Source organism: Pagrus major, chromosome 5 (assembly GCF_040436345.1).
Source record: "Pagrus major chromosome 5, Pma_NU_1.0".
Classification (NCBI taxonomy): Eukaryota; Metazoa; Chordata; class Actinopteri; order Spariformes; family Sparidae; genus Pagrus; species Pagrus major.
The window spans coordinates 19545768-19559348 of record NC_133219.1 but is presented as its reverse complement, the minus strand read 5'-3'; the positions used below and the strand labels follow the sequence as shown (position 1 = coordinate 19559348).

The following is a 13581-nucleotide window of genomic DNA, read 5'->3' as shown; positions in this document are numbered from 1 at the left end:
GTTTAAATCCTTTTTTCAAATGATCTTGCCTGATGGACCTGGTCAGAGCATGAACAGAGCACACATTTCCACTGTATCGAATCACAAAAGGTTGTCAGATACACCGCAACAGAGTGCACTTCCAAGGACACAATAACAACAGCACAATAGGCTGCTGCAGAGGGGACCACAGCGCTCAACATTCAGACCCCTTTTAACCAGCCACGTCTCTAGTTCCTGATCTTGATTATGAAAGCGATCCTTTTTCACTGTGGTTTGTGAGGCTGTGGGAAGAGCAGCAGTACTGGGAACCAGATGGCTCTGGTAAAAGACAGGGGGCATCCCACCGGCCTCCCTGGGAAGGGGATCCATTTCGAGGCATCTATTGAGGGCCAGCAGATTCTGTTTCACGGCATCGGCCGAGTGTGACCACCCCTCGGTTGGCGTTGGTCGTGGGCTGGTGCCACGTAGGCTGCTGCAGACCCAACCCTTTTTGTGTTCACCTCGGGGAGCTGTATTCACCTTCGATGCAGGACAGACAACTAAACCAGGGCCTCTTGGCGACTTGGGTTTCACCCCTTTTCAGTTAAAGCCTCTTTCAAAGGGCCTTGCATTGCGATGGGATATCACTGGCTCCGCAGGGACAATGGTTATTTGTGAAAACGGATGACTGAGATGTTCCTATGCGTTTGTAAAGTAGGGTCCATGAACTGGTAAAGTTCAGTTAACTATCACTGTGCTATCGCAGCTCAAGCTAATGGATGTTTATTTCCATATTCCTTCAGAAATGACCACACTGAAACATGTCGTGCAACCCCTGTTCTGCACTCTCTGATCCACTGTCACGGCTTCTTAGCTCTGCCCGCTACTGGCTTTGTTCCTTTGTTTGCTGTCCACTTAGCTACGTCTGCTCCCTTCACTTGTCCAAATGTTTGCTCTGTCCATTTAGCCATGTCCACTTGCTTGGCCTTGTCGAATCAGTGCTGTAGGTGGGCGTTTCCAGCAAAGAGGAAAGGCGACAATTTGCCTCTTTGGCCACAAACTGCTGCAGCTGGACACTAACCAGACCCCGGGGCTCAGCAGCTAAATTACTCTCCATTTATTTAAAGTGGTTGCCATTACTCTACCGCAGCAGAGCAGAGACCTCAGTGGCCCTGGCCCAACCATAACTGCTGTATAAAAAGAACTAGGTTCGCCGGACAGGTCATGTCTCACACAGTAGCAATTCAATATCCTCCCGTTATGTTCTTGGTTACGCTTCTCAAAACTCAGAATTGCATGTGACACCACAAAAATACATGGTTGCTTTGAAACTCAGCCTGTGGAGATTTTTTGTAAAAACACCCGACCAATCACTGGCGAGATGTTTGGAACATGTTACATGTTTGAATCAAAGAAAGAATAACAGCTAATTTACCTTAATCATACTATGTCAAAAGCTTTATTAATAGTATGTTCAAAAAGAGAAATACGGAGACAGGAAGCCAGAATGGTTTTGGGCTTGTACCAAAACAAATCAAACCACAGTCTAATCGTTTTTTCCTGTTCTCGTTGAAATGCAGAAACAAAAGACCAGCCAATGAGCGCTATTAGGGAATGGCAAAGCTGCACTCCCTTTTATCAGCAGGCCCAGAGCTGATAACACTCTACTTTGATTTCACGTCAGTGTATTAATCCAGCTTTGAGGCAGAAAGCTAGATTTTGTGTAACGTCTTCACGCACTAGCCACTTCCTCCCCGGGGCCTTAAAACCTCCTTTAAAATTCCATTCTCTGTGAATTAAATTGGGTTTTGATAATGAAAACAATTGTTTGTTTGAAAGTTAATAGAATTCATAGAGGAGCATAAGGCTCTATGGTATTTCATTACTGTTCTCTGACTATTTGATTTACCCCCTCGCCCTGGAGTGTGTTCCAGCTGATGGGCTCTGGCTGCTGCAGAGAGCACCAGCAAAGCTGAGAGAGAATGTCACTCGGCATTGACTGGAGTGGGTCTCCTCATGCATACGCAAATGTCAAGGTACACGAAGAGGCCAGGGTACACATCTCATGCATAATAGTATTAAAATGTGCAAAAGAGGGAAAGGAAAGAGGGGGAGAATTAGTTACAAGAGAAGGAGGAAGAAAACTTTTAGATACTTTGAGGTGAAGAGTTGGGAGAGAAAAAGTAAAGACGTTTCTTAACAGAGCTGCATCCAAACACAACATGTCACAGCTCATTCAGAAAAAATACTCTGGTCTTGACTGACCTTTGAGCAACAAAACCTCACAAACCACTACTCTAGCCACTCTGTGTGCACTCTCCCACCTAAACATTGTTTATCTCTTTCAAGCCTGACAGTTGTGTACAGCCAGCAGCAGCTTGACAGCTTAATTTCATGTTGTCTCACAGGACCGCCTCCGTGGATCAGGGACCAAAGTGACACAGTCAACCTCACTCCACTTTGTTTGAGGACGCCTCTGTCTCTCGCCGCTCTGTGCTTTACATGACTATCGCACCCGTCATGCCTTGTCACCTCTGAGGGAGGCTATCCATGCGCCACCATCGCCATCACAGATCCTAAAGCTGGAACTGGTCTGGCTGCTTTGCATGCCGGGTTGCCCGACTAACCGCCTGGCAGGTGGTGATTTGCACAAGGTGAGAGAAAAATGAATAAGTCAACAGACATTCAAAAAGAGAAATGGGGAGAGCGGGGACTGACATGGAGAGAGGTACTTGAACAAATAAGCCTTTGAACACGACAGGACGAGAATCACAGTGGCACGATAATAAGCATGATTGTGTTTATAATAACTAGGTCTGTTTCTCCGTCTTAGTGGTTGGTGGTTTTATGGGCAGTCCAATCCCTTGGCATGGAAGAACAAGGGCGTTGCCCGCAACTTGACCTTCGGAGGGCACCACCCAGAGGTCAGCAGGAAGTAAATGGGCAGCTGCTTGACACAGAAGCACACATTTCTGACCCAGAGGACTTTTTTATTCCCCTTCTTCTGTTACCAACTGTGAGCCAGATTCAACGTACTTTTGGCCAAGCAAATGAGGGAATTCTTCAAAACTTTGGCCTGTCTTCACAAGTCAAGGCATGCTGAGTACCATGAGAGTTGGGATACGCAAAAAGGAAAATGCTCTATTTTCTTTCATTTAAAACTTTCTACTCTCTTTGTCTGGCTCTACAATGAGTGCAGCTCATCCCTGTCTCCTCTTCTTACACTGCTAGGTAGCGTCTGTGAGCTTGTGCTACTGTCCCTGGAGCACTAGATGAGGAGGTTTCTTTAATGAGCTGTGGCTTAGTTTTAAAGCTACCTTGTTGTCAACGAGGTAACATACAAATGTACAACTGTATTGTGTGATTGGAAAGAAGAGCCTCTTCCTAGCCTGTTTTTACTCCTGCACGAACCATATTTTTCTTCTGGTGGGAGATTTGATGTGTTATTTACAGGGCAGCTAAAACTAACTTTTTTTTCCCAATCTGTTGATTATAGAGCTGCAACTAATGATTATTTTCATTATCAATGAATTTCATTATCTGCTTGTTAATCTCATGATTACTCAGTTTATCGTAGTCTATAAATTGAGATGTTCCAGTACAATTTTTTCCTTCACAACACCAATGCTGAGTACCAGTTTGATACCAAACAAATTTGTTAAGTTGCACACAAGTGTAGTTGACGCTGCTGGAAAGTATCAGGATTTAGTTTCTGCTAAATACATTACATGGTATCAGATAGATCAAAGCATTTTAGGATGTATCGGACGCATTTTCGATTCTGGTATCGGTATCGGAATAACCCTGTACCATACAAGATCAGAAAAATGAGGAAAAATGCTCAAGTGACGTCAAAACCCAAAGACCCTTCATTTACTATCTTAAATGACAAAGAAATTCTAAAATATCAACACACATCTTGGACATATCTATTGGACCCTGAAAGGAGAAGCGTATGTAATCAAATAGTAACGTTGGCTAGGAAGTGCTTCAATGCTAACGTTAGCTAACGGGGTATCGAGTCAAGTATGTTAATAATGGCTAATTGTTGCTGATCAATCAGAAAGTAGTGATAACAATTAGTCAGACTATACAACGTCTATACAACTTATGCAGTATGAAATTAAACCTCCCACTGAGTCTGACATCAGAGGAAAATGGCCGCCATGTGAATATGATCTTTAATTGTTCAGTCTTTCAAATGTGAGAAAAAGTTCTGAGAAGGAAAGCAGCAGAGAAGCTGGAACCAGCAAAAGTTTAGCATTTTTCCTTGACAAAATAATGTTTAAATCTACAAAACTATAACCCCGATAAAGATGATCTTATATTTCTGCTTGTAATTATGTGAGGTGATCTCGTGCGTTACTCGCTCAAGAAGGAGAGCCAAGAGCAAAGTAGCATGTTAGTATCTCTGCACCATAACTCAACAGCCCGTTCTGCTGTCGGTCACCTCACAGTAACAGTGTCAGTTGAAGTCGATATGCGTGGTCGGTCTTTGTTGCTGTGTTTTGTTGTCTTGGTAAACGTAACCTCTTGGGGCATTCCACTGAAGAATCATGAGGGCGCCATATGGGCTGGTGTGGAGCTGATTACGCATGGATGCAACACAAAGAGGAGGCAGACTGACTTGGTTTACTGTGAAAACAACCAGGACATACTGACTGAACCTGCACATAAAGTTTTGTAGAGTGTACGAAAGTTTTAGGGAGACTTGCCCCATTTGTCAGCTTGCTCATGATTCCAATGAGTGATGAGAAAATAGGCCATAAAAGCAACCATGTGTCCCCGGTAGATTGTTCTGTCCTGTGATTGATGCCAACACTTTTGCATGCCCTTGAATGAAAGGCAAGCGACTCACATTATCTTTAAAGTTAGAAAAGAGAACAACAGACCAATGATGTCACTACCCTGAGTGTAATATCCTCACCCAAACAGTTTAAGTGTGATGTTTGACAGTTTACATTAAAACAGTGAACATTTTCAGTAGTATATAAATAAAAATGCTATGGCCTTCTTGCTGGCAGACGGTTGCCTATCTAAACATCAGGTTGAAACAGGACAACATAAGCGTTCATTTGGAGTTGTGTTTAATGCCACCTTACAAATGTATGCTAAACTTGTCACTTTGCTCGGGATTGGTCTCCACCAACTCGTGAGGATAATATCTAGCTCTTTAGCATCTAAATGCTGTCTCCAGCAGCTGGTCGCTAACTTGGTCTGCTTTTTGGCGCTAAGCAGGTAGCACGCAGTTGTTTTTTCAGACTAAACAGCTGCTGCAGACCAAACAACGCTGACGAGTGTAAACCAAACTAGCTGAGGAATATAAAAACCAAAACAATGGGCTGAAAGATGCTAAAATGGTGCGTACTGTAGAGCTGAGGCATCTGATAATTCTAGGTGACTTTATTACTAGCACTGACGCCTTCAACATGAGAATAATTTACTTGCACTATAGATTAATGTTTATTCTAGCACATGATTTTTTTCTAAGAATAAATATTTTAATAAAATTAAGAATTTTTAATAAGGCTTTCTATGTTTGTATGTATAAATATGTTTTTGTTTACAATGCTTTCCTTGTTATGTTCACTCAAAAAAGGGGATGGGTCATTCACCCGATTAATGTGCACGGTCCGGGTCATACTAAGAACCAAAGTTAACCTACATTATAAAAATGTCTTCTGTCCTAAATGAGACCTATTATGCTTTTTGGACTTTTCCCTTTGCTTCAGTGTTTTACATTATATAGGTTTTTGTGCACTAAAAAGATCTTGAAAAATAAAAAGTCAGACAGAAGCTCCTCTCTCCAACAGAAAACACCGCTCCTGAACACCTCGTCAGTAGTCCCGCCTTTAATTCTGAGACTTCACATCACACATTTGCATGATTTATGCCTTACAGCTAGTTTTGGTCGTAAGAATTGATTTAGCACGGCTGCTCTTTTGTTGTTAGCGAGGCTGGCTCAGGTGTGTGAGCTGACCAATCAGAGGTGACTGGATATTCGGGAGGGGGGCTTAAAGAGACAGGCGCTAAAACAGAGCGTTTCAGACAGAGGGGGATACAGTGCTGCAGCACTGGACAGTGTGAGAAAAACTATTGTGTTTTCTGAGCATTGAAGCATGTAAACATATTCAAGTAGTAACCGAAAATAAAATGATGAACCTGAAAATGAGTATAATAAGTTTCCATAAAGTCTGAAACTCCCACTGGTGTCTACACACAGTCACATCTTTAATCATGAACGGCTACTTAGACACACACACAGTACTGTACGCTACTCCAATCTACCACAGTGGTTTGTGCGAACTTGTGTCTGCAGCACAGAAGCTCTCCATCTATGAACCGGAAAAGCGGGGGGGGAGGACACCGCACAGCCCACATCTGAGACCCAGACCCATGCACCCTCTTCCCATAATGCCCTCTGACACTCCCCACACTGAGCTCAGAGGGTTTACCCACACACCGAAAGCCCTTATGCTAAACTCTTTAAGAACCCGCTGTCCCTCCTCAAACCAGCGCTCCATTGCGATCCCTTCTGCCAACACCAGCTCGTGTTTCTTCAGATCCTGGCTGAAGATGGCCTGTTATTATCTTCCGAGGCAGACGATTCAGAGTATCTCTCTCTCTCTCTATCTCTCTATCTCTCTCTCTCTCACACACACACACACAGACACACAAAGATCTCTCTGTCTCAGGGGTTACAAAGGTTGATGGAGGCCAGTCATAAACTGCACTGTATGGACTGCGTTTGAAAGTGGATTAATTCAAGACAGATATGGTGATTGGCTGGATGAGAGAGAGTTGTGGATTGGGCAGAGACAGAGAGTGGTTTTTGTGTGTGTATGTGTCTGTGGTTATGTGTGTTAGTGTGTATGGGGGGGGGGGGGTTACATGAAAGGAGGGGCATCAGATAGAAGATGTGAGACCTCTTGGTTTGACACTTGACATGGCCCCTTTAAAATCAGGAACAGGAACGTTGGAGGTTTATAGAGGCTCTGGAAAGCCACAGCTGCTTCACATTTAAACTGGACTCAAACACACGCATGTAGTGTTGAAATTACTAGCTGTTTAACTGAATAGTTGAGTGGCAGAAAATTAATGATCAGTCTTAAAAGGGAGGCTGTCGAATGTGTCGTTTCCAGCTTGCTAAATGTGAGAATCTGATTCTTTCTTTGTTTTGACATCGCTTTACATTGAAACATCTTTGAGTTTTCTACTGTTGGTCGGCGATCACAAGTGATTTGAGGATGTTACCCTGGGCTCTGGCCTGCATTGATGGTCATTTTTCACTATTTAGGACATTGTTTGAAACTCTTGTTTGAGACATGAAGTCCATAAAGTGTTATTAACATCCTGCTGATGAAGCTGGTCATGTAATATGACCAAAGGCTACAGAAATGTTAAAAAGCTTCTGGCCTCCTCGAGACTGACAGGTGAACACATGCACGCACAAACACGCACAGTCAATGCAAACAACTGAAAACACACTGCAGACTCCTATCAATCCCACTTCGACCTAGTGAACACAGAAGCTGCACGACTGTTGCCAGCCTTAGAAACTACAATCCAGACTTTTGTGTGAGCTACTGTTTAGGAGTCCGTGCAGTGCTTCAAACCGCGCTCCGGCCACCTCGCCTCTCCCACTGCGCCACACAGAGACGCCCAGTTCCGTCTGCGGCCGAGTGCATCATGCCCTGCTGGACAGCGATCAGACGGGGGGCAGGAAACAGAGCAGGCTGCCAGATGAAACAGAGGGTTGCCAGTTTATGCAGCAGCTTATATGCGTGTTAGGCTACAAAGAGGAATCACAACACATGCTGTCATTCATCCCCCAATCGCTCTGTTTGGTGCCTACAGTGCTTTAAGGAAGAAGGAAGAGTGGCTGTGTTGAATGAGAGTAAAAAGCCTAAAAATCTCCAATTTGGTCTGGAAATATTCGAGGTGATTCACCTGCAGCAAGTTATTAGATTATAGACGTCTCTGCGCAGAAATCAGCCTTTGCAAATCTTCTCAGTGTGGCCTTAGAAGTTATTTCATGCATGTCTAGTTAAGTAGAGACTTGGCATAGACTGCAGAGGAAAAGAAAGCCCTCTCGCCTGCACTGATCAGCCAAAGATTCAGTTGGTCGAGCGTATTAACCTGATGTTTTCTTCATCAGGCTGTATTTCTGACAGCTCTGTCTTGTGTGATCATGTAATGAGAGTGTATCGCACATTGCCAAAATGTCACAGCATGTCCTTTTCAAGCCTCAGCTCAACACAAAACAAACCTTTAAAAGTCAAAGAAAGTCCAGTGATAGACAGGTCGTGATTCCACTTGTTTCACGTCGCTCTCGTTGAAACTCTCGCTGTTAATCACGGCTGCGAAAAGTGTGATCAGACAGATCAGTTGTTGCTGTGTGAACCTCTAAATCAAAGCATTCCCTTCTTACGATCTCCTGTGACAGGTTGCATTCAACAATGAACGGTGAGCGGTTCAACAAAAGAGTTATTTTCCCTTTTTCAGATTCTTTCATTTGAATAATTACAACAGGCCTGAAAGGGTAAATCAATTCAGAATTTTACAAGAAAATTGCAAAGACAAGAGAAAGATTTAAGATTCACTCCTGCACTATGGAACAATAATTTAGAAAATACAATTATTTGCTTTTTGGTAGAGAGAAGATCGATATCACTCTCAAATTTGTCCTCTGAATATGAAGCTTGGCTTAGCACAAAGACTGGAAACAAATGAAAACAGTGAAAACAATGAAATCCACTTAGCAACACCCCCAAAGCTCACTACATTATTTCTAATTTGTCTAATCTGTAAAAACCAAACTGTACTAAAGACATGTCCCAGTTTAACAGGGTTTATGTATCAGACTATTTCAGCCTATTGGACAGAGCTAGGCTAGCTGTTTTCCAGTCTTTGTGATGAGCTCACCAGCTGTTGGTTGGTGCTTCATATTTAGCTGACATGTGTGAGAGTGGTAACAATCTTCTCATCTAACTCTCAGCAAGAATAGCAAATAAGCACATTTCCCAAAATGACAAACTATTCCTTTAACCATCCCCTGACCCAGGCAGGGAACCACTAGGATAGATTATAGGTTATCCTTGCGTGTACTAACAGGAAAACAGCTTGCTCACCCTGCCACCGAACTTACAAAGGATCACTTTGAAGGTGAGTCACATTAACACTGTAACAGGAACATGAAAAAGCTTCCTCAACCTCCATTTCAATAAGATGAAGCCTAATTTACATAAACAAAAAATATACATGTGAGTCTGCAATGCACTGTGGGACCCTCATAACTGCTTTCACCTCTGATCCCCCATCATCAAGCGGCCAGTAAGACTGGTCATGGACACCAGAAACATCAAGAACAAAATAATTCCACGCTGATTAACCAGCTCGAGCTTGTTCACGACATCAACACCATCAGCTGCATCATTACCGGCTTACAGAGTAGCTCAATTACGCCTCATCTTGACAGCTCTGACAGGATTCGGCTTCCACTTGTGTGTACATTTGCGTGAAGGGCCTGAGCAGCTGCCAAGTGAGCAACGACAAAACATAATGTGGGAGTCTGGATGGGTTTCTTTATAAAGCCTCTGAGCTCAGGTGGAGGAGACATCATATACATTAATGTTAAGGGCCTGTGGTGAACTAACACTGCACACGTTGAGTATAAAGTGGGCTGAATGGGCCCATTCTCACATTATAGGTTGTATAAAGGCACTTAGCTGTTCCTGCAACACGTCATCTCTCACATTTTGCCGCGTCTCTGTTTGTGTGCACGCATATCACTGAGCGCACGATTGTCCCTCAGCACAAGATTAAAAACACTTATGCTGTTAATACACCTCTGCTTGATGCGCTGCTGCAGCCGAGCAGGACAGTGAAAGCACTCCAGTATAATTGTTTTAGACACGCTGTCGCAGAGGCAACAGCTGCTGGCACTCTGCAAAGTATTAAAGGCGCTCTATGCAACATTTTGTAGCAATGTACATGTATTAAAGGTGCACTATGTATGTAGTTTTGGGGAAGGAATTTTAAGTAGAAGAGAAAGAGCTTCAATGACAAACTAAATAAACAAACTCTCTTTGTTTTCATGACTGAATGAACTGAATAAACAAACAGACCTTCAAGGACAAACACAGTTTCATACTGTTTTACTTGACCCTGCCACCTTTCTAGCTTCAAACAGTTTTCTGGGGACCTTATTTTCCTCTGAGAACAGCTTGTTTATTCACTTATGGACAAGATACATATTTCTGAGTTTGTATTATTACCATGTTAATATTGTCAATATTGAATTTCTTCTCCAAAACTACACAGCGCCCCTTTAATACGCTGCTGTATCACCTGGCCTGAGCAGTTTAATTTAAATTCTGCTGTTTTTGAGGATTCTTTTGTGCACATGCCCAGATTTTGATCTGAGATGTAAGTAGCTCTCTTATAACATCCACATCGAGCATTTCAGTGCAGTGTGGCAGATATTTTGGTGTGTCAACTTGTCCTCGACCTGCCTCGCACATTCCCCCCGAGGTTCTTGCATGTTGCATCACTCATAAACTTAATCTCCTCTGATTGGATTTCTCTGGGAAGAAGTACTTACTCTTTGATTCTGAGGGCATGACACTGACATTTAACACACAGGACCAGTTTTCTGGTATCGACTGCTGAAGACATCTAGCAAATAATCTGTGGTTGAACTAACAGCTGTGCCTTAACTGTAATTTAGGGTGGATTAAATCTTTAGGTGTCCAAACATTAAGGGAACATCAAACAGTCCCTCTCTGCGTGTGCACCGAGAGACTGACTCGTTGAAGACGCATGAAATGATTGTTTTCCTGTGCAGTGACTATGGCACAGCTGACTTCAACTAAACATAAACTTGGCCTTTCTTCTCCCCAGTGTTATGAGGGGGAATACCATTGCTTTAAATACTTTGTTAATACATAGGTACACATGGGAGTACTTACGCACTAGCCCAGATGGTGGACCCTCTAATTTGAAATCCAAGGGTATAATTAAGAGACAAAAAAATTAAAAAGGAAAGCATGAGGATTTGCTGCTTCGACATGAAACGCGGCGCAAATTACAGCAAGGAGAAGCTCGGTTAGTGCGGTCATCATTATTAGACGTACACATTAGGAGAAAATACTCTCCGGGAAGGCAGCTCTGAATGGGAATCCGGCTCTAACTTTGAAGTCCTGCAGACAGACGCGAGCGTGTCCCCGCGTATTAGTCTGAACTTGATGGCGAATTAAGCGGATGATATCAGATGACCGCGCGGAGGGTTTCCACTTCATTTTGGGAGGAAGAAACGATCATTAAACGGCTCAATTAAAGACATAATAGCCAGTAATGAAGCGCAGACTAAGATGAAGAAAAAAAAAGAAAAAAGATTATGATGGACATTGAAACCATTACGAACATGTGAGAATGCACCACGACAGTGTGGTCGATCAGATTACAGCATCGGATGCAGAACAGGTAAACATGTCAGGCTTTAGAGGCGCAGGATGTGCCGGAGAGTCGAGTGCGTAAAAGCTGCTGGCTTTGGTTACGAACTCGTCGTTTTCCTGATTAAATCAAAAACGCAGCTTCCAGGACGACAAGATGGGGATTCCTGAGTATGTCTTTGTCTTTACTAAATGTATACAGAACCTTATTTGTGAGGAGTTTGACTCTACAGGTCGGAGGACACCTTTGGATACGGTTTGGACCACAAGTGTTTACTCCAACACTGAAACTGCAGTCTAATCAGATTATTCAGTATATTAAAGAAAGAAAAAGAAGAAGAAGAAGACAGAAATCAGATAACAACACAAACATTTCCTTTTTTGTTTGTACGCCGTCTGTAAACATCCCAGTTCCCGGTTGGGAAACAGCGCCGTAGTGGGACTCGGACCAAGGCGATGAACTATGAATGAAGTTACTGCGACTGCAGTGTTCGACACAAAATAGGAAAACAACGCTACAACATTTGAATCAGCGTACTTTACGGTGTGTGTTGTGTGTGTGTGTTATGATAGGAAAAAAACAGCTTGTCCCGTGCGCAAAAGAGCCACTTTGGAGACGCCTCCGACGACGCAGATAATCATCGAGAAGACGTCCCCAGAAAAGAAGGCGAGCAGAAAAGTTTTGACTTACCGGTGTCGAAATGACTTAGAGCCGCAGAAGACATAACCCCAGCGAGGAGAAGTGCGGAGGTGACTGTCCAGGAATCCATGGTGCGATTAAAGAGTCTGGAGTGGCTCTCAGGTGAAGTGAAGGGCAGCCTGGCGGACAGATGCGCATGCAGACCGGCGGGCTGCTGGACTGACTGACTGTCCGGGTCTGCGCACGAGTCGCCGTTAAAAAGTCCCTGAACTTCAAGGCAGGTCCAACAGCTACTACTACACTGACACCACAACGACGGGAACAGATAGTAGAAAGCAGGGATCCTATTTCCAACCCATGTGACAGGAAATAGGGGCAATAGATTCAACCTGCAGCGCTGGGGAAGCAGCAGCGGAGAGAAAAGAGGAGGAGGAAGGGAGGAGGGGGAGGAGGAGGAGGAGGAGGATGGGTGGCGGTGCTGGGGTAGGAAGGGTGGTGCAAAGAGCAGGTTTGTAAGTATAAACTGATTTTCCCATTCTGAAAACTGGATTTAAAGCACATTCACACAATAAATTTAGTATAGATTTATATTACAGCAAAACTGAAAAAAAGCAAGAATATCATCAATAAACTATTCCAGAGGGTAAAAAGTACCAAAAGATCATTACGCATTGACTCTCAGGTCCCTGTAGTAATATTATAGACATGAGGTGAGATCAGAACCATCATAAAGCAGGATAGTTCACTGTAAACATACTGGATGGTGCAAGAGACCCACAGTAAGTCCCATCTGGAACATTATAGTGTTGTCTTGGTTTTTATGTTGGGGTCTAAATCTAATTGGGAGTCCATTACGTCTGGGGACCTCTGGGCTATGCTCAGTACAAAAGTCAAAGGATCTCAGCTGTACATCATTTTCATGGCTACAATAAAAAATAAAATTTTTTTTAAAAAAATGGAGGGAGTGAATGAGAGAGATTTGCTCCTGATTATGGCAGAGCAGTGGTTAAATGCAGGTTTCAAACAAAGGAGATTAATTAAGATGTGGTTAGGGAAATGATTATACTCACTAAGTATTTATTGCAGAAGAAATACAAGTATTGTTCCAGATGTTGCAGTTGGGATCAAAGAAACTTGTGATAGCAAAAAAAAAACAAGTTCTTGGATTTGTCTGCCTATCTGCCAACATTTAAAGGTGCACTACGTAGTTTTGGGAAAGGCATTTTAATCAGAAGAGAACGATCTTCAATGGCTGTTTTTTTATGCTTTAACAAACTAAATAAACAAACTGTTTGGTTTATATTTGGCAGACCCTGCCAAACCTGACCTTCTTTTCCTCTGAGAACAGCTTGTTTATTCAGCTTTGGAAATATTTATGAGTTTATATTATTACCTCATCAGTATTGTAAATAATGTTTGTATTTCTTCTCCGAAAAATACACAGTGTCCCTTTAATAAATAAAAGTAAGGCCTTTGGTGTGGATGGCTGGAAGTCCCTGGGTGACATTTGGGGAATCTGTCTAGAAA

At 43.0% G+C, this 13581-nt stretch overlaps 1 protein-coding gene across 2 annotated transcripts in view; it reads right to left on the bottom strand.

The window, feature by feature from the left end:
• The window catches only part of kremen1 (kringle containing transmembrane protein 1), a 61320-nt gene extending 48686 nt beyond the window's left edge, over window positions 1-12634 (bottom strand). The window contains exon 1 of one of the 2 annotated variants that reach the window (XM_073467151.1): window positions 12106-12634. In XM_073467151.1, the coding sequence (XP_073323252.1) occupies window positions 12106-12184 (79 nt within the window). In that variant the 5' untranslated portion in view covers window positions 12185-12634. The remainder of the gene's footprint in view (window positions 1-12105) is intronic. The other variant, XM_073467152.1, reaches the window with a different exon arrangement.
• Window positions 12635-13581: the final 947 nt, after the last annotated feature.